Here is a 26,933-nt window from a genome sequence, read left to right on the forward strand (position 1 = left end):
GTGTGTGTGTGTGTGTGTGAGAGAGAGTGTGTGTGTGTTGCGTACGCCAGCCTCTGCAGGAACAGGTTGTAGAGCGCCTCCCGGCTGCAGCTGCTGCGCGGCACGCTGAGCAGCAGCGGGTGTCCGAACAGCGACGTGCCGTATGAGCTGCCGCCTGAGCCGTAGTCTCTGTAGTGAGAGCGCTCCCTCAGGTAGAGCGCCAGCAGCACCTGCTCCTCCTGCTGCTCCTCCAGCACACTCAGCTCGTACCTGGACACAGGAGCAACATTTATGTCGAGCAGATGTGAAAAAGTAAAATTCAGATCCGTTTGCCCTGAAGACGTCCCGATTAAACAGTAGTGGTCGATAAAAAGTTGAGGTTTTCTTACACAAAAATGTCGTCTCTGTCCAGGATGCAGCTCAGAGATTCATCAGCATTGTAGATTTTATAGAAACGATGGTTAAAGACATCAGCTACCACCATCTGAAACACACACACACACACACACACACACACACACACACACACACACACAAAAAAGGTTAAAACCCTCCTTGTGGGATCTCATCAGTCTACTTACTGTGGACTCGATTACGGCTAAAGTCAGTTATATGATAAAAGAAGCATTTTTAATATCAAGAGTTTTGCAGGACGAGCGCGGCTCGGCCCAGCTTAGTTTCGGCAAAGGGCTGGAAACATCAAAAAAAAGTCCAAACTTGTAAAAGAAAGTTTTCTGCAACACTTACATCTATGCAGTGTTTCACTTTCAAGTAAAACACTGCATAGATGCATAGATCTTTTTTCTTTTGTAACACACTCCACTATAATACACTTTTTTTACTGTAAAGTCCTGAGACCTGAGGAATGGATTTTAATTTCTCTGAGCTATTTGGGATACATAAGACCTGTATGAACAAAAGAAAATTGAGCAAATTGTCTTTGAAAAGTGGCTTAGGCAAAAAATGATGTCTTCAAATGGGGGAAATGGGTTTATCTTTAATAGTCACAAGTGTGTGATGAAATACAAAACGGGTAACTTCAATGCTTGAAAATTGATGTGCAAAAACAAAAATGCAAAAAATGCAGCTTTTGTTCAATGTTTTGTTACTCTGTGGGTCAGAGGTCACTGTTCAGCTCCAAAACCGTTATTTCAGATGTGCACTCCACTCAGTGGACTCTCAGCCGTCCCTGAGTGTCACCGACCCTCATTTCAACCGATAACTAACTGCTGGTGATGGGTTTTCATTAATCATCAACACACACACACACACACACACACACACACACACACACACACACACACACACACACTGACCTGTGCAGGAGGTATGTTGGTCATCTCTGACAGAGCAGAGCAGAGGTCGGACACTTTCCCGGCTTTAGGAACCACAACACGATGCTGCAGACACAAACAGACACACAAGTGAACACTTTATGTCATATTCATGTCGCTGTAAGTTTTCCTGAAACTTTACAATCATGTTGGAAGTTTTTAGTTTCAGTTTAGCTGCAGAAATGCCTGCAGAGCAAACAGTCAGGTATAAACAGGTGGGAGGAGTTACCTGGGCAGGTTTGGCGTGCGGGTCCAGTGAGACGAAGAAGACCTCCATGACGCGCTCCTTGCTGACAGGAAGTGGGACGCTCAGGTAGCAGAAGGGGTCGAAGGTCACAGAGACCTTGTGGCACTCCGGACAGACGAGCGTGGACTTGAAGAGGCCGTGAAACGTGTCAACGATCACAGAGTCGTTCCGCCGGCGGTGGTTACGCCACGCCTCCTCAGCCACTTCCTGCAGGGCAGGAAGAAGAAACGTGATTTATGAGAAAAACTTTACTTGTTTGGAGTTTTCCAGAAGCTTTAAATAAATTATCATAAAAACTAGAAACATATTGAGGTGACATAAAAAAAAACATTTTTATTATGATATCCATTAACTTAAAGCCAAACAGAAGACATTTCGGGCGCGAGAGTGTCGGAGGATTCTCAGGTGCGGCTGGAGCTGCTCACCTGGTCCGGTCGTCCCTCGGCGTCTCGTAGTTCGATGTACTCTTTGTTTTTGACTCTGTTCAGGTCTTCATGCAGTCCGTCCAGCAGGAAGGACAGCAGCTCCTGACTGTCGTGTTGCTGGTAACCAAGAAACTGAGATGCAAAGTGACCCACCTTTGTCTGCCCACACACACACACACACACACACACACACACACACACACACACACACACACACACACACACACACACACACACACGTTAGGACGTGCAGTTAAATACAAGAAACGTACGCTCAGTGACTCTAACATCGTTTTTGTCAAATTCAGAAAATATCTCCTCACGGTCAGAATCCAAAGTCGCAAAATGTGACTAAAAAGTCGTGACTGGGGCTCTGCAGACAGAAAAACACGCCTCACCTGCTCGCACTAACGCACTACCACTCATTAAGTTAGACTGTCACCTCAGCGCCGTTAAACCTGATGATTTATTCTCTGTAAGTTAAAGAAAAACAGCCCTGCAGTTCAGATATTCATCATATTTGCTAATAGCAGTAGTGCCTCGTGGTTGAAAAATGTGACTAAACATTTACGGTGTGGAGCTCTGCAAAAGCCCTGCTCTGTGTGTGTGTGAGAGAGAGAGACAGAGAGCTGCAGGAGAGCGAGAGAACCAAAACGCCACGATACCTTGACTAAAATCGATACATCGCCCACACCTACCTTGAAGACGCGCGGCACCACAGAGTAATGCCTCCCGGACCACATCTGTTTGATGACGTCAGCGTAGGCCTCGGCGATCTCGCCCTTCATGCCCAGAGGGTTGGTGAAGTTCAGCTCCTCCAGGTAGGAGCTCTGCAGGAAGTACTCCGTCAGAGGAGGTGTGTTACTCAGACACTGCACACAGAGACGGGACGAGTCAGGAAGGACGGAGGGACACCAAATAAAAACACTTGTACTGGATGAATTAAGGTTATGAAAAAACATTTTAAAGGAAAGTGAAACGTGGGCGGACAGAGTCAGCTGAATCCCTTCAGTCTGTGCAGAAACCTGAGCAGCAGCCGGGTGGTGATTTTACAGAGCTCATTTCAGAAAGCTTGTTATTAAAGGGACACCGTTTGAAAAGGCAAAAAAGCCTTTAAATTTGCCACCACGTCTACTTGGAATAACTTACAGAAGCACTAAAAACTGTCCGAGAAGTGAAGTCACTTTAAAAGGTCGAGAAAACAGCACTCTTGGTTAACGTGAATGCTACTCCAACGCTAACTGAAACTGATGACTGCACATTTTTTTGTATCTGATTGTTCTTCTTGCATTTGTTTGTCTGTATTTATTGTTGTAACCTTGTTTTAAGATGCAGGAAAAAAGATTTAAAATCTAAATGAGTCCCATACCTGCCTAAATAAAGGAGCTATACAGAGGCATAAAAAGCACACGAAAAATACGGATTTGGAAAGTAAAGGCCTTTACTCTGTGTGTGCGTGCGTGCGTGCGTGCGTGCGTGCGTGCGTGCGTGCGTGCGTGCGTGTGTGTGTGTGCGTGTGGGACCTGTAGAGCAGAGTTCATGAAGCAGGTGTTGCCCAGGTTGGTGAGGCCGCAGACTCCCGGCTGTCCTCGATACGAGTCCTGCTCCTCCACAGAGTTCCTCCTGAAACAACCAGAGGAGGCTTCAGCGTCAGATTCAGACCAGAGGAGGAGGAGGAGGAGGGGGAGGAAGAGGAAGAGGAGGAGGAGGAGGTAGAGGAGGAGGAAGAGGAAGAGGAGGAGGAAGAGGAAGAGGAAGAGGAAGAGGAAGAGGAAGAGGAGGAGGTGGAGGAGGAGGAAAAGGAGGAGGAGGAGCACTGTGGTGACAAAACCCATTGTGTTGTTTCAGAGGAGGAAACGCTGCGCTCTGTAACTCAGAGTGAAACTAAAGTCTGATGAACATCGCGGCTCTCAGCTCAGGCCGATTGTGTTTTTCAAGGTTTACACACATTTTTACTGATACATTTCCAGGACTTTTCAATGACTTTTCCATGACTTTAAAGACCAATCATTCTCTGAAACGATCATATTTCTTACATGTCACTTTTCAATATTTAATAATAGTAATATTTTTTAAATATAAAGCACATTTATAATTACCATAGTTTAGTAACATAACATATTTTAAATTATGTTACAGAAAATGATGGCAGTTTCCTTGTTTGCTTTTTTTTTCTTCTTTTCTTTTTTGAGCTCATTTTCATGCAATTTATTTATTTTTGATCATTTTTTGGGTCTCTGCTCATTGCATATAAAGGCCAGGTAAGCTCAGGTATCAAAGGGTTAACTGGCCGTGTATTGTAGTCAGTTATGTGGACTCGGAGTTAAACAATATTGCCATTTTAGGTTATTGCTATTATTAGTTGTTAATGAGACCAATAATTGATTTCACAAACTGATATACATTAATGAAAAAAACAACTTCTGCCAATATTCAGAATTTGGAACAAACTCCAACACAAAACTTTGTTTAAACCCTCGACCTTTAACCTCCACCAATAAATTAATAATAAATCAAACACTATTTCTACATCTCGAAACAGGACAGGATCAAATCAAAGAAGGTAAGAAGGAGTGAATAAAAACCAGAGCGAGTGGAGAACAGAAAAAGAGAGACACACAGACGGAGAGGTTTTCAATGAAGACAAAACTGAAAGCAAAGTGAAGACACTGAAGGACAACGAGAGGACAACAGAGCTCCCCTGACAGGAAGACAGCAGGGGACGGACAACAGCAGGAGGGGACGGACAAACAGCAGGAGGGGACGGACAAACAGCAGGAGGGGACGGAGGAGGAGAAAAGGAGACAGTAGAAGGAAAAACAGAAACAAGGAAACACTGAGGACCAATGAGAGAGAGACAGACAGCGTGCTCTTACATGATCTGAGGTCTGGAGCTCGGCCAGGTGCCGTCGGCATTTCTCGTCTCCATAATCACCGTCTGACACACACACACACACACACACACACACACACACACACACACACACACACACACACACACACACACACACACACACACACACACACACACAGAGGCATGTTCCAGCTTATCTCTGAGGAGCTTCTGTGTTATGAGGAAGTCAGTGAGTAACAGCAGCGTTAAAACAATCTCCCTGATTCTCACTCTGAAACGTTACGAGTCGATCTTCAGACGCAGTGACATTTTATTTTATGGTATTTAGTGTTGTGACATTTTATTTTATGGTATTTAGTGTTGTTAAACTGAGAGTTTGTCCTCACCATCCCAGAGCTCAGACAGGCGTCCAGCACGCTCACGTGGATGTTCCTGAGACGGTCGCAGCTGTTATCCGAACTTTTCATCCACAGACGACACTCCGAGCCCGGAGGCACCGAGAAGGCCTCACACATCGCCCTCTGGATCAAGTCTACACACACACACACACACACACACACACACACACACACACACACACACACACACACACACACACACACACACACACACACACACACGTTGTCAGGGAAAATCTGTTAAGTATTGGAAAAAGGAAATTAAACCAAGAAGAAAACAATAAATAAATATATATATTGAGAGAGCGTTACCGGGTGATTTAAGGGTCAACAGAGAATCGATTATTGGGGCTGATATTTGGCATTTTGCTGATTATCTGTATCAGCATTTTATTTTAATGACTGCCGATAAAGTGAATTAATTAAAAAGTGCACAGAAAGTGCACGGGAGGAAGTTTTTCTTTGTAAAAGGGAAGATATAAAAATATCAGGGAGATATTTTTATTTACTTTATTAAAAAGTTTCAGGAAACTTTCTCTATTTGATGTTGAAAGCTTCAGTTTTGATTGAACATTTGCTAAAAGCATTTAAACAAAGTTTTATGTTGGAATTTTTATTTTTTTTATATTCTAAATTCTAAATATTGACAGGATTATTTTCTTTTTTATTGTAAATACATATCAGATCCTAATATCGGTTATCAGTCTCATTAACTACTAATAATCTGTATCAGCCCTGAAAAAACAATATCAGTCGACCCCAAAAAAGGAGCAATCAAAAATAAAAATGAATAAATAAATAGCTATAAAATATGATTAATTAATAATAAATAATAAATGGTAGTATGGGGGAGGGGCCAGAGAAGTCCAAATCTAAAAAAATTATAAATAATTTAAGAACAGCATCAGCATATGTTTTTAAAACGGAGAAGAAGAAGCAAATCTTTAAATTTTAAAATCCGGAACCGTGAAGTTTTTTAAATTGTTGGAATTTTTGTACGGAGAAAAAAAAGCCAAAATATCAAAACATTTCTCAGTCAATTTAATAATGATTCGACTGATTGATTGAGTTGTGCATGATGTTTAAAAGAGAAAGTGGCTCTTATTTTAGACACCATTTAAATAAAAAAAAAAAGAATTTCGTTGCTTCCTCAAAAGTGTACTTTTATTCCGAATTCCATTTTATTTTGGATTTACCGGGTCGATACACAAATAGTGTTTTTTGTAACAGAGAGCAGAAGCTTTGGTGATAAGAACAGGAAGGACTCATACAACACTTTCAAAGACGCTTTACACGAAATGCAAAAAGAAAAACAAAAGTCAGATGCAAACTAGAGAAATACAAAATACTGAAAATGCTTACATGAACACAACAGACACAAATGCAAGAAAAACAGACACATTTAGAGGAAATGGCAGCGCAGATTTGGGGAGGCGGTGGGAGACAGGTACTGGAGGCGGAGGTTTTTGGAGCAGCTGGGTTCTGAGTTCATTTTAAAATGAATCTGAGCTGCTGATATTTGGAGGGACTGAACAAAAAAAGCCATATGAGAGAAAAAATTACCAAACAATATAATACGCAGAAATTAAAGTCATTATTTTAACAGTCAGAACTGCAGGATATCAGGATAAACGTCATTAACCACAGAGGGAAATCTGTCTGTGTGATTCTGTCGATCAGGATAAAATCAGCCGACCGAGCCAACTAAATTTCACTTCCATTTTATTTCCATTTAGCCCCTTGAATAAAAAGTTTAAACGACTCGTACTTCGGATGCCAACTATGTGAGGGAATCGATGTTTAATCGACTGATCAAAGGCTGCAAGGAAAAGGCCGGAGAAAGTTATTGGTAATTTCATAAATGATGTTAATTAAATCAACAACTGGAAGGATTTCTGGCTTTAGCAACTTTCTGCAGCATTTTAAGTATTGAAATATGCATTCGATACCAGAGTGAACACTTGAGCATTTCCTGCTCATTTGTTGCTAAACTTTCAGCCTCAGATGACCCTCGGTGTCTGCAGCAGCCGGAGGATCGTGGAGAGAAACGACAGAACTTCATTAATCCTGAAGGAAATTCTCCAGTTTGCTCCAAAAATACAGCAGCAAGAAGCACACAACAGAGCATCAAACAACTGAACATGAAATACAACGTGTCTGATCATAATCTTAAAGTTAAAGCAATATTGCACATGGAGCTGCTAAAACGGCACGAAAACATAAGTGAAGCACACTTTCTGTTTTTGTTTGTTTGTTTTGATGTCTCTTCTTTTCTTTTTGGTGTTATGGTCTCTTCTGTGTGTCTGAAATAAAGTTTGAATTGAACTGAACACGTTTGGCCTGTTTCTGTTTTTGTGGTTTGAGCCGCTTTGTTCCAAAGAAAAGAAATCTGACGCAGAAAGATGTTCGAAACAAGCCGACCGCGTCCCGCTCGCACAAAACCAGCCCCACAAAGAGACGATTTTCACAGTAAGCTGGAAGAACTCGGCCCTCGACCCGACACACACACACACACACACACACACACACACACACACACACACACACACACACACACACACACACACACGGATCGACTCACGTATGCTGTCAGTGCGGCTGAACTGTGCTGTGATGACATTGTCCATGTTGCTATGGAGACAGAGGAAGATCTCAATGGGGTAAACCTCCACCTTCAGAGTGCTGGGCAGGTCCACCACCTGAACACACACACACACACACACACACACACACACACACACACACGCACACACTTAAACGGGATCACCTGAAATCCACCATTCTCATTTGGACTCGAAAAACTAGCAGCTGATTGGCCGACATGCCAGACATCTGGCGTGTATCTGGCGTGTATCTGGCGTGTATCTGGCGTGCATCTGGTGTGTATGTGGCGTGTATGCGGCGTGTATGCGGCGTGTATGCGGCGTGTATCTGGCGTGTATCTGATCTGGCGTGTATGTGGCGTGTATGCGGCGTGTATCTGGCGTGTATCTGATCTGGCGTGTATGTGGCGTGTATGTGGCGTGTATCTGACGTGTATCCGGCGTGCATCCGGCGTGCATCTGGCGTGCATCTGGCGTGAATCTGACGTGTATCTGGCGTGTATCTGGCGTGTATCTGGCGTGTATGTGGCGTGTATCTGGCGTGTATCTGGCGTGTATCTGGCGTGTATGTGGCGTGTATCTGGCGTGTATCTGGCGTGTATCTGGCGTGTATGTGGCGTGTATCTGGCGTGTATCTGGCGTGTATCTGGCGTGTATCTGGCGTGTATCTGGCGTGTATGTGGCGTGTATCTGGCGTGAATCTGACATGTATCTGGCGTGTATCTGGCGTGTATCTGGCGTGTATGTGGCGTGCATCTGACGTGAATCTGATATGTATCTGGCGTGTATGTGGCGTGTATGTGGCGCGTATGTGGCGCGTATGTGGCGCGTATGTGGCGTGTATGCGGCGTGTATGCGGCGTGTATCTGATCTGGCGTGTATCTGGCGTGTATCTGGCGTGTATCTGGCGTGTGGCGGTTACCTTGCGTTCCAGCGGCGGCTGCCCGTCTACCATGCCGTACCAGGCCAGCAGCTTGTGCCAGGCTTCAGCCGGCACCAACATGAAGTCCTCGTTCTCCACCAGACGCTCCTTCATGTGGTACGAGTCCAGATCTGAAAAACAGGAGACGCGATGACGACACGTCACCGATGTTTCTAAAAGACGACGTCACTCTTTCAAAGCTGCTGAGATTTAATTCTTCATGCAGTCGGCCTCTTCTGCTCAAGTTTTGTTTTTGTCACGGAGGAACACGAAACACAGAAACTCTCTACTGAGACACTGACAGGATGAGTTTCAAAAAAAGGACCAATTTCTAAAAAAGCAGCTGACAGGTTTTCTTAATTATGGAAAATTTAAAAAGCTTTGTTAGAAGTGCTGATTTTAGGTATTTGTAGTTGTGGTCGTGGGTCAGAGGTCAGTGCAGATGACAGGAAACTTAAATATCATGACAGTGACGGAAAAGAGCTGAAGACGACGACGAGCGGGAGGATTTCAGAGAAGAAGAGACGTTTCTCAGGTGATGACGTCAGGAGGCGGAGCGAGGCGTTCACTGACCCTCAAACAGCTCCGCGTTGTCGATCTGACCAGGGAAGGACGACGAGTTCTGATCGCCGGTCTCCACGAACTCCTTCCACTGTTCATACCAGCGACGCTCCACCACGTACCTGCAACACACACACACACACACACACACACACACACACACACACACACACAGCAGATAAACAGTCTGACTTATAATTTAGTTTTCTATTCTTATTTTAAAATTTCAATTAATTGTTTTTTCTATAAAAATGAAAAATCATATTTTGCATTTATTGCTTTATTAATTGATTTACTTTAAACAGTGTTGTATAGATTAGCATTTATTAACATTTTTTTCTTTCTTTCTCTCTTTGTTACTGTACTAAGATAGTAATTATATGTTATGTGTTGTCGTTTGTAAAACCGCCGTGTCTTACATGGAAAATCTAAATAAAAATATTGCGGGGAAAAAAATGAAATAAAAATGTTAGAAAAAAGTTATCATTATTCTTTTTTAATATCTCTCCATGTATGAAGGTATTTAACTATTCGTGTTTATTAACTTGAGCACTGGACACTGGAACACTGAACTGCCAATTCATTCCCAGAAAACTTAAATATAACTAATAATAATAATAATAATAACAATAACAATAACTTCTTAATATTTTTGTACCACTATTACCATCTCATTTTATTTTTATCATTATTCATTAATTTATTTTTATTCAAACTAAATATTATTTTTTTTAATTAAGTCTTTTTACTTGGGTTTTAATATCACTTTTACAATCTTTCTCCCTCTCACCATGTAAAAGTATTTATCTTAACATGAATATTAACTTGTCTAGAAATGGCCATTTGAAACTGGAACAATAAAAAATAAATCATGACCATTTCAAAAAACAACAAAACTGGGAAGACTTTTTTTTTTAATTTCAATATTTTGTATTACTATTGTCTGTCTTATTTCATCTTTATAATTATTTATTGACTTATTATAATTATTTCTATTTGTTATTTTATTATTATTATTATTATTATTATTATTACTGTCCAAACATTTGACCGAGACAAACCGAACACGTCCACCTGCTCAGAGTCCCAGAAGTGTTCAACCTGCTTTATGTAAGACACTCCACACATCGAGTGTTTTCATTCACACCAGGCCGGCTCTTCATCTCCGGTCTCTAAAATAACGGGCTCGGTTTGCATTTCAGCAGAATGATTCACAGAGAGGCTTTTCTACAGGAAGTCAACAACAACCAAAACAAAACAAACAAACCAGCAGAAAACCGCTTCTTCAAACCTGGTGCTTTAACTTGGAATATTTCCAGATTCATTTCATTTCACAGACACAGTTTTGCTTTACTTTCCTGTGAGTCAAATGGTTTCGTTTGGTCCTCTGTGTCTCACTGATCTTTTTTAAGTTTGGCAGACAAACGCTTTGCTTCATACTGCCAAATAAAAAAATACAATTAAAAAAAAAAAACAGCATTTTGAGTGATTACTAATCTTTCCATCAGTCCATCCTGTTCTGTGTGTGTCTGTACATGCAGATCAGAATCTCCAAAATCAATAACAACAAATCAAAAGACAACAAACGTTCAGAGACGGTGAAATGAAACCTGACGGAGGTGTTTTATTATCTCACTGAGTCCCAGAGACAAAGTACTGACACGATCAGAGCTCCTGGTCCTCTGAGGTTTGTCCAGGAGCTGCCAGTGACGAGAAAGTGAAGGAAAACACTGCTCTTTGTAGCAGTTATTAGTACTTTTACTGCAGTAAAGGCTCTAAATACTTCATCCACCGCTGGGTATTAGTAGTTTTACTGCCGTAAAGGATCTGAATACATCATCTACCACTGGATATTAGTACTTTTGCTGGAGTAGCGGATCTAAATACTTCACCCTCTGCTGGTTATTAGCACTTACACTGCAGCAAAGGATCAAAATACTTTATCTACCACTGGGCACTTGTAATTTTATGTAAGTAAAAGATCTAAACTGGGTATTTATACTTTTACTTAATTAAAAGACCTAAATACCTCATCCACCACTGGGGTATTAGTAGTTTTACTGCAGCAAAGGATCTAAGTACTTCATCTACCACTGGGCATTTGTAATTTTATTAAAGTAAAAGATCTAAAATCGGTATTTAAACTTTTATTTAACTAAAGATCTAAATCCTTCATCAACCACTGGGTATTGGTAATTCTACTGTAGTAACGGATCTAAATACTTCATCCACCACAGGGTATTGTACTTTTACTGCAGTAATGGAGCACTGGTCAGAAGTGAAAGTGGGACTGCGCTCAGTTCTGGTGAAAACAAAAGTGGAAGTTTACGAGGCGTCCATGAACACCTCACGCAGGTTGACAGGCTAACGGTTAGCAGCTAACGGTCAGTTTACCGTCTGTTAGCGCGTGCTAACGGAGCGGCGGCGGCTAACATCAAACACGGAGCCGTTAAACGGTCCCAGTAAACCAACACCGGCACCGGAGCGGCGCCGCTCTGCCGTTAAACCCGTTAATAACAGTTAGGTAACGTTAGCCGTGTGATGCTAACGGTTAGCACTGTCACCGTGTGTGTGTGTGTGTGTGTGTGTGTGTGTGTGTGTGTGTGTGTGTGTGTGTATATGTGTGTGTGTGTGTGTATGTGTGTGTGTGTGTGTGTGTGTGTGTGTGTGTGTGTTTTCGGGCGGACTCACCAACTGTCCCCGGCGCGGAGCTCACACTCCCGCAGAAGAGACTCGATCTCCCGCCGCTGTGTCTCCAGGCCCGGGGGCTCCGCGGCGGAGCAGCGGCTGTTGGCCGTCATGATGCGGGATCAATCACGCATAAATGTCCGGACTGTGGGAAATGTTAAACAGAGCCGAGAGACGGGAGGCGCGAGCCCACAGCCGCATCGATCAACCGATAAACGGGGAAGCTACACCGAGCTGTGTTTGCGGAAGTAGGAAGTGGTTCAGACTCCGAGGATGACAACGTCCTGCTTCTTCTTCTTCTGTGGGGTTTTACGACAGTTGGCATCTGTGATGTTGCGTTACTGCCTCCATAATATGTATATATATATATACACATATACACACACACACACACACACACACACATATATATATATATATATATATATATATATATATATATATATATATATATGTACACATATATACATATATACACACACACACACACACACATATATATATATATATATATATATATATATGTACACATATATACATATATATACACACACACCCAAAAGATTAACACTTAAAAATAAGAGACAAACAACAAACACAACTCCCCGAAAAAAACACAAAAAATCAATATTAAGAGAAAATAATAATATTCACCAAAAAAATCAATATTCACCAAATAATAAGAATAAAAAATAATATTCACTAACACAAAAAAATCAATATTCAAATCAAAAATGTAAAAGAAAAAAATATGTATAATATTCACACCAAAACTATTTTAAAAAAAGAAATAAAAAGAATTTTAATATTCTCACCAGAGGGTCAAATATATAACAACAAAAAATCAATATTCCCCCAAAGATTTAACAAAAAAAAGCAATATTCACATCAAAAATTTTAAAGAAAAAAAATAGTATTCACACCAGAAAATTAAAATAAAAAACCTCAATATTCACTAAATTAAAAAATAATATTCACATACAAAAAAATCAATATTCCCCCAAAAAATATAACAAAAAAAATGACATCAAAGATTTAAATGAAAAAATTATACTCACACCAAAACAATTTTTAAAATATATTATTCAGGATTATTCAGAGCCTTTCATTTCAGCAAAAGTACTATGTGACAATGATAATATTATGAGTAGTATTATTAGCATTATCATTATTCTCTTGATTGTTGTTTTCAGTTTTATTTTTGTGTTTTATAGTACTCAGATATAGTTTACATAATTTAAAAATGAGCATAAAAATAGAATACACTAATAAATATGAGGCTTCTGCACTTCATTAATATTCACACCAGTAGGCAAAAAGGTTTATCATAGATCATTAATTAACAAGATTAGATCTAGCAGCAATTAATTAAAATTATTAATTAATTAATAAATCAACACCAAAATAAGAAACTATAACTCACAATGCAAAATTATGACTCAGAAACATGAATTGGTATAAAGATGAAGTGGAGTAATGGGACTCAACTTCAGCTATCAGAAACAATAAGTTTACATTAAAAATTAGAGTTTAAAAACTTCAGAGCACCACCCATTAAAATAGAAAGGTCGATAACCCATTTTACCTCATAAATTAATCTAGTCTCATAATTTGAAGTTTGCAACAGAGTTTTCCAGGTGTACAGGGACATGACATTACACACACACACATCACAAGATCAAGTGTCTATGAAAGTTTTATTAAAGTACTCACTACACAGCAAAACTACTCCTAAAACTACAGATGAATGAGTTTAAGAATCAGTAGGGATACATGATGAAACAGTGAATACAGCAAAGACACAAAGTGAATACAATTACTAAATAAACAACAAACTCATAAATGAAGCAACAATAACAATGAGGAGATGAAAACCAGTGAGGAACTGAATTAGGTGTGACATCTGGACCCAATCAGGTGCACTGAAAAAAGCCCATCAAGCCACAAGACCCAAAAAGCCAAAAGAGCCAAAAAAACCCTTCGACTTCACTGGGGTTGTAACTCCTGTGGAAAAAAGGTGTGGTGCTTGACCGAAAAAATAAACTCCTCCCTTCTATCACTTCTACTGTTTTAACTGTCTAGACCTAATTTCTTCCTAAATAGTTGATAAAGTTCACTACAGGCCTTCAAATCTTCAATATTTGAAACCATGACGCTCTCCTCTGCTGATTGATACCAAACAACACCAAATAATTATTTGGCAGATCATTAATGAAGTAAAACAGTATTAACCACGTTTAACAAACATTACGAATATGTGTGAAAATAAGTAAGTGTAAAACTACGGTGTCAAAACACACTGATATAATTAAAGGTTGTTAAAAAACCTATATGAGTGAAGGTATACGAGTACTTAATCAATATATAACAAAGTATGAAAGTACTTAAAATGACCAAAGGTCTATCAAAGAAAACCTATAATTACAAAATCACAAATTGCATGATTACAAAACAATACAGCATCTGCACACAACAGCATGAAGGAAGGATAATTAAGATACAGATAGAGGAGATGCATTTCAAAATGCAAGTACGTTTTACTTTGAATACGAAAATCAGTTAATGTGACAAAGACATAAACTGTCAGTTTCTATGATGTAGAGATCTCCTGATGTCTCCTTGAGTCTTTGCAGGAGCTCAGTTGACAGCTCCTCGCCCCAAATGAGTCGTAAGTTAACTCAAACTGTTGGCCGGGCAATAAAATCTGTCGTTATTTAGTTCTGCTTACAAGAGTCGTAAGTTCAACAAGGCAGTTAGGTCCATTAGCTGACCCTGAGGTTTTGGGTACGCATTTGAATATCTTCTTATCAAGAGTTGTCCTCATCATCCACTACAAGGATTAAAACTGAATATGTAAATATAACTTAGGAGACTGTTTTATTATTATTGAGAGGTGAGGGGGGAGGCATGTCAAATCTTGTTTTAAGAACTGGGGAGGGACTTAGGATTTCTATTTTGGCTTAGGAGAGGGGCATAAAACATTGAATGGCTGTATTTTTTCATTTTTTTTCTTGTCTATTTTAAAAGAAAACATTTTTCAGATTTTTTCCCAAGAATTTTGCCATTTTTTGCTTTTATGTTGCTAGTTAATTTTTGGAAATATTTAAGGAAAACATTTTGGGGATTTTTATTTTTTATTTTATTTATTTTTTAATCAGCCCTGGGGTTGGTGCTCGGGCTCTCAAAATCATTCCTTCAGTTTTAATAGGGGTGCTCGGCACTAATCATTTTAGCAATTTCAAGAGGGCCTTTGCTTCGCTGACCAAGACAAAAAAACAACCTTCTGCATAAAAGCCAGTACCGTGAGGATGTGCTTTTGTCGTCCATCATCTGAACATTGTAGTTTGATCACAGCAGACCCTCTCCAATAAGACCAGCCATCACATCATCACAGAGCCGAGGACAGGTGGAGTCGTCTTTTCCTACGTCCAGATGAAGTCTCCCTCACATCTTTCCTTGACCTCGTGATGTTTTCTGTGGAGAAGAAGGAAAAGTGGAAAGGAGATTATTTGAACTTTTTGACCGCTGCTAAACACTCTCTACCACTCTAAATGGAGAGCATTTGCGGTCCAACTGGGCAATCAAGTCAATTTTACTTTTAAAGCCCATTAAGACAAAACATGGCTTGACATACGACATCCCTCTGCCCTTAGACCCTCACATCACCTCAGAAAAAACTCCCAAAAAGAACCCCTTTAACGGGGGAAGAAAAAGGAAGAAACCTCAGAAAGAGCAGCAGAGGATGATGAGGGATCCCTCTACCAGGACGGACAGACGTGCAATAGATGTCGTAAATATCCCGGGGGAGGTACTCTCAACACTATCTGGCTGAGTCATCACGGTCTTATCAGATTCAGATCAAAATCAAAAGCTAAAGACGTTTATTCGGGGTAAGTCCGACAGGGCCTTTGAGACGCTCACCTACAAGCTCCACCCCCCTCCCGGTCTGGCTCCGGGGGGGGGACCCGGTGTCCCCGTACTGCGGGAGGCACACTCAACACTAACTGGGGGGGTCATCACAGTCTTATCAGATCCAGATCAAATGAAACAAAAGCTAGTGAAAGTCTAGAGACTCTCCCCTAGAGGGTAGATTGATAGACTGATTCTTTATTGTATGTCTCAAGTAAAAACAGAAATTCATCATTAAAACAAATGAATTTCTGTAACCTGTACCATTTACTGCCTTTTATTCAAGGCTGGGTCACAGGGACAACAGGCGGAGCAAAGCACTCTAGACGTCCTTCTCCCCAGCAACACTTTCCTCCTTCATGGCCGCCCAAACACCCGAGTTTTTGCTTTGGCGACTGCCTCAGCTGCAGCCCTTCAGGCCAACCGGTGCAGTCTAGGAAAACACCTCTCTGTTGGGTTTCCACCAGCAGGTGTGTAGGTTACTGTCTGACGCCCGACAGCTTCCCACACTCCACTGATGTCTACCCGCAGTACCTAAAACAAAGTATTTGTTTTGGTATGCGAGGCTGCTTGCAAAGACAGGCACCGGCGACCTTCGGGCCGCAGCTTTTAGCAGCCGCTTCCACAATGGAGGTACTGGACATGGACCACGTGGATTCCATGTCCACATCCTCCCCCGGGATGCACAGGATATAGCCCCTCAGGAGTAATCAATGATGCCAGGGGTCAGCACGCCCAGGGCACCCTTACCTTCATGCTGTCTGGCTGCCCAGCCCCGATTATGACCCTGCAGGCCATGGACCCAGTGGATGGTGACAGTATGTTACTTATTCAGGGTAAGCCCGACTGGGCCCTATGGCCAAAATCCCACCCTTGAGACGCTTGCCTACAAGCTCCAACCCCCTCCCGGTCTGGCTCCGGGGGGGGGGGGACCCGGTGTCCCTGTACTGAGGGAGGTACACTCAACATTAACTGGGTGAGTCATTACGGTCTTATCAGATCCAGATCAAATTAATCAAAAGCTAGTAAAAGTCTAGAGACTCTCCCCAAGAGGGTAGATAGATAGATTGATAGATTGAGTCTTTATTGACTGTCTCAAGTAAAAACAGAAATTCATCATTAAAACAAATGAATTTCTGTAACCTGTGCCATTTACTACCTTTTATTCAAGGCTGCGTCACGGGGACAACAGGCGGAGCAGAGCACCACAGACGTCACTCTCCCCAGCACCACTTTCCTCCTTCATGGCCGCCCAAACACCTGAGTTTTTGCTTTGGCGACTGCCTCAGCTGCAGGCCTTCAGGCCAACCGGTGCAGTCTAGGAAAACACCTCTCTGTTGGGTTTCCACCAGCAGGTGTGTAGGTTACTGTCTGACGCCCGACAGCTTCCCACACTCCACTGATGTCTACCCGCAGTACCTAAAACAAAGTATTTGTTTTGGTATGCGAGGCTGCTTGCAAAGACAGGCACCGGCGACCTTCGGGCCGCAGCTTTTAGCAGCCGCTTCCACAATGGAGGTACTGGACATGGACCACGTGGATTCCATGTCCACATCCTCCCCCGGGATGCACAGGATATAGCCCCTCAGGAGTAATCAATGATGACAGGGGTCAGCACGCCCAGGGCACCCTTACCTTCATGCTGTCTGGCTGCCCAGCCCCGATTATGACCCTGCAGGCCATGGACCCAGTGGATGGTGACAGTATGTTACTTATTCAGGGTAAGCCCGAATGGGCCCTATGGCCAAAATCCCACCCTTGAGACGCTTGCCTACAAGCTCCACTCCCCTCCCGATCTGGCTCCGGGGGGGGGGGGCAAGGGGTTGGTGTTCTTGTACTGGGAGAGGTACACTCAACACTAACTGGGTGAGTCATCATGATCAAATGAAACAAAAGCTAGTAAATGTCTAGAGACTCTCCCCTAGAGGGTAGATAGATAGATTGATAGATTGAGTCTTTATTGACTGTCTCAAGTAAAAACAGAAGTTCATCATTAAAACAAATGAATTTCTGTAACCTGTGCCATTTACTGCCTTTTATTCAAGGCTGCGTCACGGGGACAACAGGCGGAGCAGAGCACCACAGACGTCACTCTCCCCAGCAACACTTTCCTCCTTCATGGCCGCCCAAACACCCGAGTTTTTGCTTTGGCGACTGCCTCAGCTGCAGCCCTTCAGGCCAACCGGTGCAGTCTAGGAAAACACCTCTCTGTTGGGTTTCCACCAGCAGGTGTGTAGGTTACTGTCTGACGCCCGACAGCTTCCCGCACTCCACTGGTGTCTACCCGCAGTACCTAAAACAAAGTATTTGTTTTGGTATGCGAGGCTGCTTGCAAAGACAGGCACTGGCGACCTTCGGACTGCAGCTTTTAGCAGCCGCTTCCACAATGGAGGTACTGGACATGGACCATGTGGATTCCATGTCTACATCCTCCCCCGGGATGCACGGGACGTAGCCCTTCAGGAGTAATCGATGATACCAGGGGTCAGCACGCCCAGGGCACCCTCCCCTTCATGCTGCCCGGCTGCCCAGCCATGATTATGACCCTGCAGGCCATGGACCCAGTGGATGGTGACAGTATGTTACTTATTCAGGGTAAGCCCGAATGGGCCCTATGGCCAAAATCCCACCCTTGAGACGCTTGCCTACAAGCTCCACCCCCTCCCGGTCTGGCTCCGGGGGGGGACCCGGTGTCCCTGTACTGAGGGAGGTACACTCAACATTAACTGGGTGAGTCATCACGGTCTTATCAGATCCAGATCAAATTAATCAAAAGCTAGTAAAAGTCTAGAGACTCTCCCCAAGAGGGTAGATAGATAGATTGATAGATTGATAGATTGAGTCTTTATTGACTGTCTCAAGTAAAAACAGAAATTCATCATTAAAACAAATGAATTTCTGTAACCTGTGCCATTTACTGCCTTTTATTCAAGGCTGCGTCACGGGGACAACAGGCGGAGCAGAGCACCACAGACGTCCTTCTCCCCAGCAACACTTTCCTCCTTCATGGCCGCCCAAACACCCGAGTTTTTGCTTTGGCGACTGCCACAGCTGCAGCCCTTCAGGCCAACCGGTGCAGTCTAGGAAAACACCTCTCTGTTGGGTTTCCACCAGCAGGTGTGTAGGTTACTGTCTGACGCCCGACAGCTTCCCGCACTCCACTGGTGTCTACCCGCAGTACCTAAAACAAAGTATTTGTTTTGGTATGCGAGGCTGCTTGCAAAGACAGGCACCGGCGACCTTCGGACCGCAGCTTTTAGCAGCCGCTTCCACAATGGAGGTACTGGACATGGACCATGTGGATTCCATGTCCACATCCTCCCCCGGGATGCACGGGACGTAGCCCTTCAGGAGTAATCGATGATACCAGGGGTCAGCACGCCCAGGGCACCCTTCCCTTCATGCTGCCCGGCTGCCCAGCCATGATTACGACCCTGCAGGCCATGGACCCACTGGATGGTGACAGCATGTTACTTATTCGGGGTAAGCCCGACTGGGCCCTATGGCCAAAATCCCACCCTTGAGACGCTTGCCTACAAGCTCCAACCCCCTCCCGGTCTGGCTCCGGGGGGGGGGACCCGGTGTCCCTGTACTGAGGGAGGTACACTCAACATTAACTGGGTGAGTCATCACGGTCTTATCAGATCCAGATCAAATTAATCAAAAGCTAGTAAAAGTCTAGAGACTCTCCCCAAGAGGGTAGATAGATAGACTGATAGATTGATAGATTGAGTCTTTATTGACTGTCTCAAGTAAAACAGAAGTTCATCATTAAAACAAATGAATTTCTGTAACCTGTGCCATTTACTGCCTTTTATTCAAGGCTGCGTCACGGGGACAACAGGCGGAGCAGAGCACCACAGACGTCCCTCTCCCCAGCAACACTTTCCTCCTTCATGGCCGCCCAAACACCCGAGTTTTTGCTTTGGCGACTGCCACAGCTGCAGCCCTTCAGGCCAACCGGTGCAGTCTAGGAAAACACCTCTCTGTTGGGTTTCCACCAGCAGGTGTGTAGGTTACTGTCTGACGCCCGACAGCTTCCCGCACTCCACTGGTGTCTACCCGCAGTACCTAAAACAAAGTATTTGTTTTGGTATGCGAGGCTGCTTGCAAAGACAGGCACTGGCGACCTTCGGACCACAGCTTTTAGCAGCCGCTTCCACAATGGAGGTACTGGACATGGACCATGTGGATTCCATGTCCACATCCTCCCCCGGGATGCACGGGACGTAGCCCTTCAGGAGTAATCGATGATACCAGGGGTCAGCACGCCCAGGGCACCCTCCCCTTCATGCTGCCCGGCTGCCCAGCCATGATTATGACCCTGCAGGCCATGGACCCAGTGGATGGTGACAGTATGTTACTTATTCAGGGTAAGCCCGAATGGGCCCTATGGCCAAAATCCCACCCTTGAGACGCTTGCCTACAAGCTCCACCCCCTCCCGGTCTGGCTCCGGGGGGGGACCCGGTGTCCCTGTACTGAGGGAGGTACACTCAACATTAACTGGGTGAGTCATCACGGTCTTATCAGATCCAGATCAAATTAATCAAAAGCTAGTAAAAGTCTAGAGACTCTCCCCAAGAGGGTAGATAGATAGATTGATAGATTGAGTCTTTATTGACTGTCTCAAGTAAAAACAGAAGTTCATCATTAAAACAAATGAATTTCTGTAACCTGTGCCATTTACTGCCTTTTATTCAAGGCTGGGTCACGGGGACAACAGGCGGAGCAAAGCACTCTAGACGTCCTTCTCCCCAGCAACACTTTCCTCCTTCATGGCCGCCCAAACACCCGAGTTTTTGCTTTGGCGACTGCCACAGCTGCAGCCCTTCAGGCCAACCGGTGCAGTCTAGGAAAACACCTCTCTGTTGGGTTTCCACCAGCAGGTGTGTAGGTTACTGTCTGACGCCCGACAGCTTCCCGCACTCCACTGGTGTCTACCCGCAGTACCTAAAACAAAGTATTTGTTTTGGTATGCGAGGCTGCTTGCAAAGACAGGCACCGGCGACCTTCAGACCGCAGCTTTTAGCAGCCGCTTCCACAATGGAGGTACTGGACATGGACCACGTGGATTCCATGTCCACATCCTCCCCCGGGATGCACGGGATATAGCCCCTCAGGAGTAATCAATGATGCCAGGGGTCAGCACGCGCAGTGCACCCTCCCCTTCATGCTGCCTGGCTGCCCAGCCATGATTACGACCCTGCAGGCCATGGACCCACTGGATGGTGACAGCATGTTACTTATTCGGGGTAAGCCCGACTGGGCCCTATGGCCAAAATCCCACCCTTGAGACGCTTGCCTACAAGCTCCACCCCCTCCCGGTCTGGCTCCGGGGGGGGACCCGGTGTCCCTGTACTGAGGGAGGTACACTCAACATTAACTGGGTGAGTCATCACGGTCTTATCAGATCCAGATCAAATTAATCAAAAGCTAGTAAAAGTCTAGAGACTCTCCCCAAGAGGGTAGATAGATAGATTGATAGATTGAGTCTTTATTGACTGTCTCAAGTAAAAACAGAAGTTCATCATTAAAACAAATGAATTTCTGTAACCTGTGCCATTTACTGCCTTTTATTCAAGGCTGCGTCACGGGGACAACAGGCGGAGCAAAGCAGCACAGACGTCCCTCTCCCCAGCAACACTTTCCTCCTTCATGGCCGCCCAAACACCTGAGTTTTTGCTTTGGCGACTGCCTCAGCTGCAGGCCTTCAGGCCAACCGGTGCAGTCTAGGAAAACACCTCTCTGTTGGGTTTCCACCAGCAGGTGTGTAGGTTACTGTCTGACGCCCGACAGCTTCCCGCACTCCACTGGTGTCTACCCGCAGTACCTAAAACAAAGTATTTGTTTTGGTATGCGAGGCTGCTTGCAAAGACAGGCACTGGCGACCTTCGGACCACAGCTTTTAGCAGCCGCTTCCACAATGGAGGTACTGGACATGGACCACGTGGATTCCATGTCCACATCCTCCCCCGGGATGCACGGGATATAGCCCCTCAGGAGTAATCAATGATGCCAGGGGTCAGCACGCGCAGTGCACCCTCCCCTTCATGCTGCCTGGCTGCCCAGCCATGATTACGACCCTGCAGGCCATGGACCCACTGGATGGTGACAGCATGTTACTTATTCAGGGTAAGCCCAACTGGGCCCTATGGCCAAAATCCCACCCTTGAGATGCTTGCCTACAAGCTCCACCCCCCTCCCGGTCTGGCTCCGGGGGGGGGGGCCCGGTGTCCCTGTACTGAGGGAGGTACACTCAACATTAACTGGGTGAGTCATCACGGTCTTATCAGATCCAGATCAAATTAATCAAAAGCTAGTAAAAGTCTAGAGACTCTCCCCAAGAGGGTAGATAGATAGATTGATAGATTGATAGATTGAGTCTTTATTGACTGTCTCAAGTAAAAACAGAAGTTCATTAAAACAAATTAATTTCTGTAACCTGTGCCATTTACTGCCTTTTATTCAAGGCTGCGTCCTTGAATAAAAGGTCCCACCCTTGAGATGCTCGCCTACAAGCTCCACCCCTGTCCCGGTCTGGCTCTGGGGGGGGGGGGGTGTCCCTGTACTGAGGGAGGTACTCTCAACACTTATCACAGTCTTAAATGTGATGGGTTGATACGGCTCCAACTACAAACTGAAACTAGAAGGACGTCGTAATATACTGTGGAAGTAGATAAGCGTTTCAACCTACGGTTGCAGCTGACACTGCGGGTGTAATTGAGCAGTTTCCTCCCTCCTGTCAGGTCCATCTCGGGGCAGATGCTGGAGTTTTTGGGACACAGATCCCTCTGCATGTTGTGAAGAGTTTGGGCCATGGCGCACACCACGTCAATCACAAACTGGACCATCCCCTCCTGCTCGTACTGGAAATCGATGCCAATACGCTGCTGACCTGAGAGACACACACAGAGAGGACAAACAGATGTATTATTTACAGGGAAAATTCACGTTTCCTTATTCCTGTGCAGCTCCCCTAACCCCCCAGACAAAAAGGTGACAAAAAGTTGAAACTGAAAAAGGAGTGGAAATAAACATACAAAAAAATAAATAAATAAATAATATTGAGTGACATGAAGATTGTCATCGACCTCTGAAAACCCTCCCGCTCAGCCACCCTGGCTCTGAGGGCTCACTTGTCGAGGCGGTAAGGTGTTATAACTACCCAAGAACAGCGACTGACAGCCTGAGCTTAATACAATTTAATTATAACTTCAGTAAAGAAGTATCTTAACAACAGGCGGCCATGTGTTTACCGAAACAAAAAACAAAAGTGCGCTTAAGGAGTTTTAAATGAAGAATTTGGAGCTTGATCAGAACTTTAATTTAAAGGCAGTCTTGTAATTTCTAACATTTGTGGTTTTTGTTTCTCACTCAATTTTCTTTTAGAAAAATATCACAAAATTTGTCATCAACTCCCAAGAAACTTCCCAAACTGTCAATTGTTCAACAATTTTTCCTGCTCAGTTCACAGGACAGATCATGCTTCATCAACATCGACGGGTCATGCATTCACATTAGTATGTAATTTCTTTCTTTATTTTTTTCCAGTATTTTATTCGTATTGCGAAGAATGTTTGATATCAAAGTGATGGTCAACAGGCTGTGGAAATAGTTTTTAGTGTGTATCGAGTATTTTTTCTCAACAAACACACAGCAAAACAGAAACAATGCAAAAAAACTAAAAACTCCAAGACAAAAAGCTGCATATTCAGCCATCACAAAACAACATAACATTGGGGCAAAAATCAAGTTAATTCACTTATGATCCGTATGATGCGAGAAGCAGCTGACCCTCAGGGATTTTCCCAATATCTAATAAATATCTAATATGGCGCCCATTTTAAAAAGTTTGGGCACCCCTGTCAGAGACTGAAACAGGAGGAAACAGCTCATATCAGCTTGATTCTGTCCAGAAACAGGTACCTGCTGATATTTAAGCAGCACAATTGCTGAAAGGGTATTTTACAATCATGGCAGGTGTTTGGGGTTTTACCAAATTACTCAAAACCTCAGTGAGACAAAGGATTAAAAAAATAAGAGCTGCAACTAGCAGTGCTTGCAACCAAGGACAGAAGGCATAAAATATTCATATAAAATATGAGGAGTATTAAAATGCAATAAGAGGAGGCGTGTCCTGACCAGCCAGTGTAGACATATGATTCAGCACTGACTTTGATTCCCTTGGTCACATGACCTGGAAGCTGTCAAAATATCGAAAACAACATTGACCTTGTGTCAAAGTAATTTGTTGATGGTCCCTGAGTGAAAACCCTGCGTTACTGCCAACAGCCGTTTAAAACGATGCTGCTGGATCGAGCCAATGTCTGTCAGATATCCAACCTAAAACTAACTTCACCGTGGTAATTATTTAATATCCTAGGTGCAAAGTAGCTATTTTGTTGTTGTTGTTGTTGTTGTTGTTTTTATCACTGCCTGGAATATGTCAGTGATTTGCAGCAACATTTATTCTGACAGTACACTTAGTGGAAACAGCATGTATTTTCTCCATGTGCAAAATATGGTTAAAAAGACGTCATCAGGTGGAAATAGCAAAACAGACAAATTTCAAGACAAAAGCCCAGAATGACACCAAAAAATTCTATAATGCAAAGTTTTTATGCTTTAATGGCTGTGGGATCGAAAATTGCAGTTTGAATGGGTTTCAGTTGTTTGTTTGTTTTGCACTTAATGGTATGAATTTAACCATTTTGTTTACACAGTTCATGTTAAACTTATTGTTTGGAGCTGAGCTGGAAATACCAAGATTATACAAACATACATAATCTTCCCAAAATGTAACCAAAATGCATAAACACAGATTATCAAAAAATGAAGAATGAAAAATGCATTGCATGCATGGAGCAGTCCCTAAGGGGTTAACACAATAACTAAGCAGACATGGCGGTCTGAAACACAAACACCAACAAACAACGGCATGTCTGACACAGCAGATAACCAGCATCTATAACATGTAGCACCGCATCTATAACATGTAGCACAGCATCTATAACATGTAGCACCGCATCTATAACATGTAGCACAACATCTATAACATGCAGCACAGCATCTATAACATGCAGCACAACATCTATAACATGTAGCACCGCATCTATAACATGCAGCACAGCATCTATAACATGCAGCACAACATCTATAACATGTAGCACCGCATCTATAACATGTAGCACAGCATCTATAACATGTAGCACAGCATCTATAACATGTAGCACAGCATCTATAACATGCAGCACAGCATCTATGACATGCAGCACCGCATCTATAACATGTAGCACCGCATCTATGACATGTAGCACCGCATCTATGACATGTAACACAGCCTCTATAACATGTAGCACCGCATCTATAACATGTAACACAGCATCTATAACATGTAGCACAGCATCTATAACATGTAGCACAGCATCTATAACATGTAGCACAGCATCTATAACATGTAGCACAGCATCTATAACATGTAGCACAGCATCTATAACATGCAGCACAGCATCTATGACATGCAGCACCGCATCTATAACATGTAGCACCGCATCTATGACATGCAGCACCGCATCTATGACATGTAACACAGCATCTATAACATGCAGCACAGCATCTATAACATGTAGCACAGCATCTATAACATGCAGCACAGCATCTATAACATGCAGCACCGCATCTATAACATGTAGCACCGCATCTATAACATGTAGCACAGCATGTATAACCTGTAGCACCGCATCTATAACATGTAACACAGCATCTATAACATGTAGCACAGCATCTATAACATGTAGCACAACATCTATAACATGTAACACAGCATCTATAACATGTAGCACAGCATCTATAACATGTAGCACCGCATCTATAACATGTAGCACAACATCTATAACATGTAGCACCGCATCTATGACATGTAACACAACATCTATAACATGTAGCACAGCATCTATAACATGTAACACAGCATCTATAACATGTAGCAAGGCATCTATAACCTGTAGCACCGCTTCTATAACATGTAACACAGCATCTATAACATGTAGCACCGCATCTATAACATGTAGCACAGCATGTATAACATGTAGCATCGCATCTATAACATGTAGCACAGCATCTATAACATGTAGCAAAGCATCTATAACATGTAGCACAGCATGTATAACATGTAGCACCGCATCTATAACATGTAGCACCGCATCTATAACATGTAACACAGCATCTATAACATGTAACACAGCATCTATAACATGTAGCACAGCATCTATAACATGTAACACAGCATCTATAACATGTAACACAGCATCTATAACAGCCTTTAGGAGACAAATAATCAACACAAACAACTTACTGAGGATGTTTTCACCCGGCGGCTGTTAGCTTCAGTCCAATCCAGCAAAAATGACACCGAGTCCACCGGAGCCCGTGTGAAATGTCCACGATGTCCAATGTTTGAACACGAAAACTCCCAGATATCCACACCTGTCCCCGGATGTCCTCTCCTCTCTGCTTTAGCGCACTTTAAAGCTCCGACTTGAACTTTTTTCGTCATGTTAGCTAACACGGCTAACTTTAGCTAGCTTACCGCTACATAAAACACATCCAACCGCGCTACAAGTTCCGCAAACACGATCCGGACTGACGGCGAGGACGATCACTCTGCCTCTGTTTGATTGTAAATCGATTCTGGATTTTATTTTTTGGCGTTTTTACCGAGTATCAGCAGCAAAGCAAACGGACAAACAGAATACGCTCCCGCCTTTGAGATTTGAAAACTTCCGTTGGTCGCGTCCTGACGTCATAGAGGGGCGTGGTCCGTTTAAAGGGGCTCTCCCGCCGACACGCTTGACTTTATTTTTTTTTTACAATCAAGACTCAAACTTTAAGATATTTAACTAAACAGCAAACACGCGTGTTCAGTCAGACTCTGAGGGGCTCTGAGAAAATACATAAAGTGTTCGTCCCACATCATATGTTCAAGGACCGTCGGAAATTTAAAAATTCAAGGA

General features: G+C 43.3%; 1 protein-coding gene and 1 long non-coding RNA gene across 2 annotated transcripts in view; both read right to left on the bottom strand.

The window, feature by feature from the left end:
• usp11 (ubiquitin specific peptidase 11) overlaps positions 1 to 12,282 on the bottom strand; it is a 40,805-nt gene extending 28,523 nt beyond the window's left edge. Inside the window, exons 1-13 of the mRNA XM_088081595.1 lie at positions 12,015 to 12,282; positions 9,336 to 9,445; positions 8,763 to 8,893; positions 7,819 to 7,936; positions 5,226 to 5,371; positions 4,862 to 4,923; positions 3,509 to 3,608; positions 2,684 to 2,857; positions 1,986 to 2,144; positions 1,543 to 1,767; positions 1,296 to 1,379; positions 369 to 463; positions 46 to 249 (exon numbers count right to left, since the gene is read on the bottom strand). Of these exons, the coding sequence (XP_087937721.1) occupies positions 46 to 249; positions 369 to 463; positions 1,296 to 1,379; positions 1,543 to 1,767; positions 1,986 to 2,144; positions 2,684 to 2,857; positions 3,509 to 3,608; positions 4,862 to 4,923; positions 5,226 to 5,371; positions 7,819 to 7,936; positions 8,763 to 8,893; positions 9,336 to 9,445; positions 12,015 to 12,124 (1,718 nt within the window). The 5' untranslated portion in view covers positions 12,125 to 12,282. The remainder of the gene's footprint in view (positions 1 to 45; positions 250 to 368; positions 464 to 1,295; positions 1,380 to 1,542; positions 1,768 to 1,985; positions 2,145 to 2,683; positions 2,858 to 3,508; positions 3,609 to 4,861; positions 4,924 to 5,225; positions 5,372 to 7,818; positions 7,937 to 8,762; positions 8,894 to 9,335; positions 9,446 to 12,014) is intronic.
• A 1,463-nt stretch (positions 12,283 to 13,745) lies between these two features.
• On the bottom strand, positions 13,746 to 26,667 carry LOC148188629 (uncharacterized). The gene is made up of 3 exons (XR_015777371.1): positions 26,276 to 26,667; positions 22,616 to 22,816; positions 13,746 to 15,485 (listed from the first exon to the last, which is right to left on the bottom strand). It is a non-coding gene; the product is annotated as an uncharacterized LOC148188629 (long non-coding RNA).
• Between the last annotated feature and the right edge of the window lie 266 nt (positions 26,668 to 26,933).

Source organism: Plectropomus leopardus, chromosome 9 (genome assembly GCF_026936395.1).
Source record: "Plectropomus leopardus strain MGB_pleo_1.0 chromosome 9, ASM2693639v1, whole genome shotgun sequence".
NCBI classification, from domain to species: domain Eukaryota; kingdom Metazoa; phylum Chordata; class Actinopteri; order Perciformes; family Serranidae; genus Plectropomus; species Plectropomus leopardus.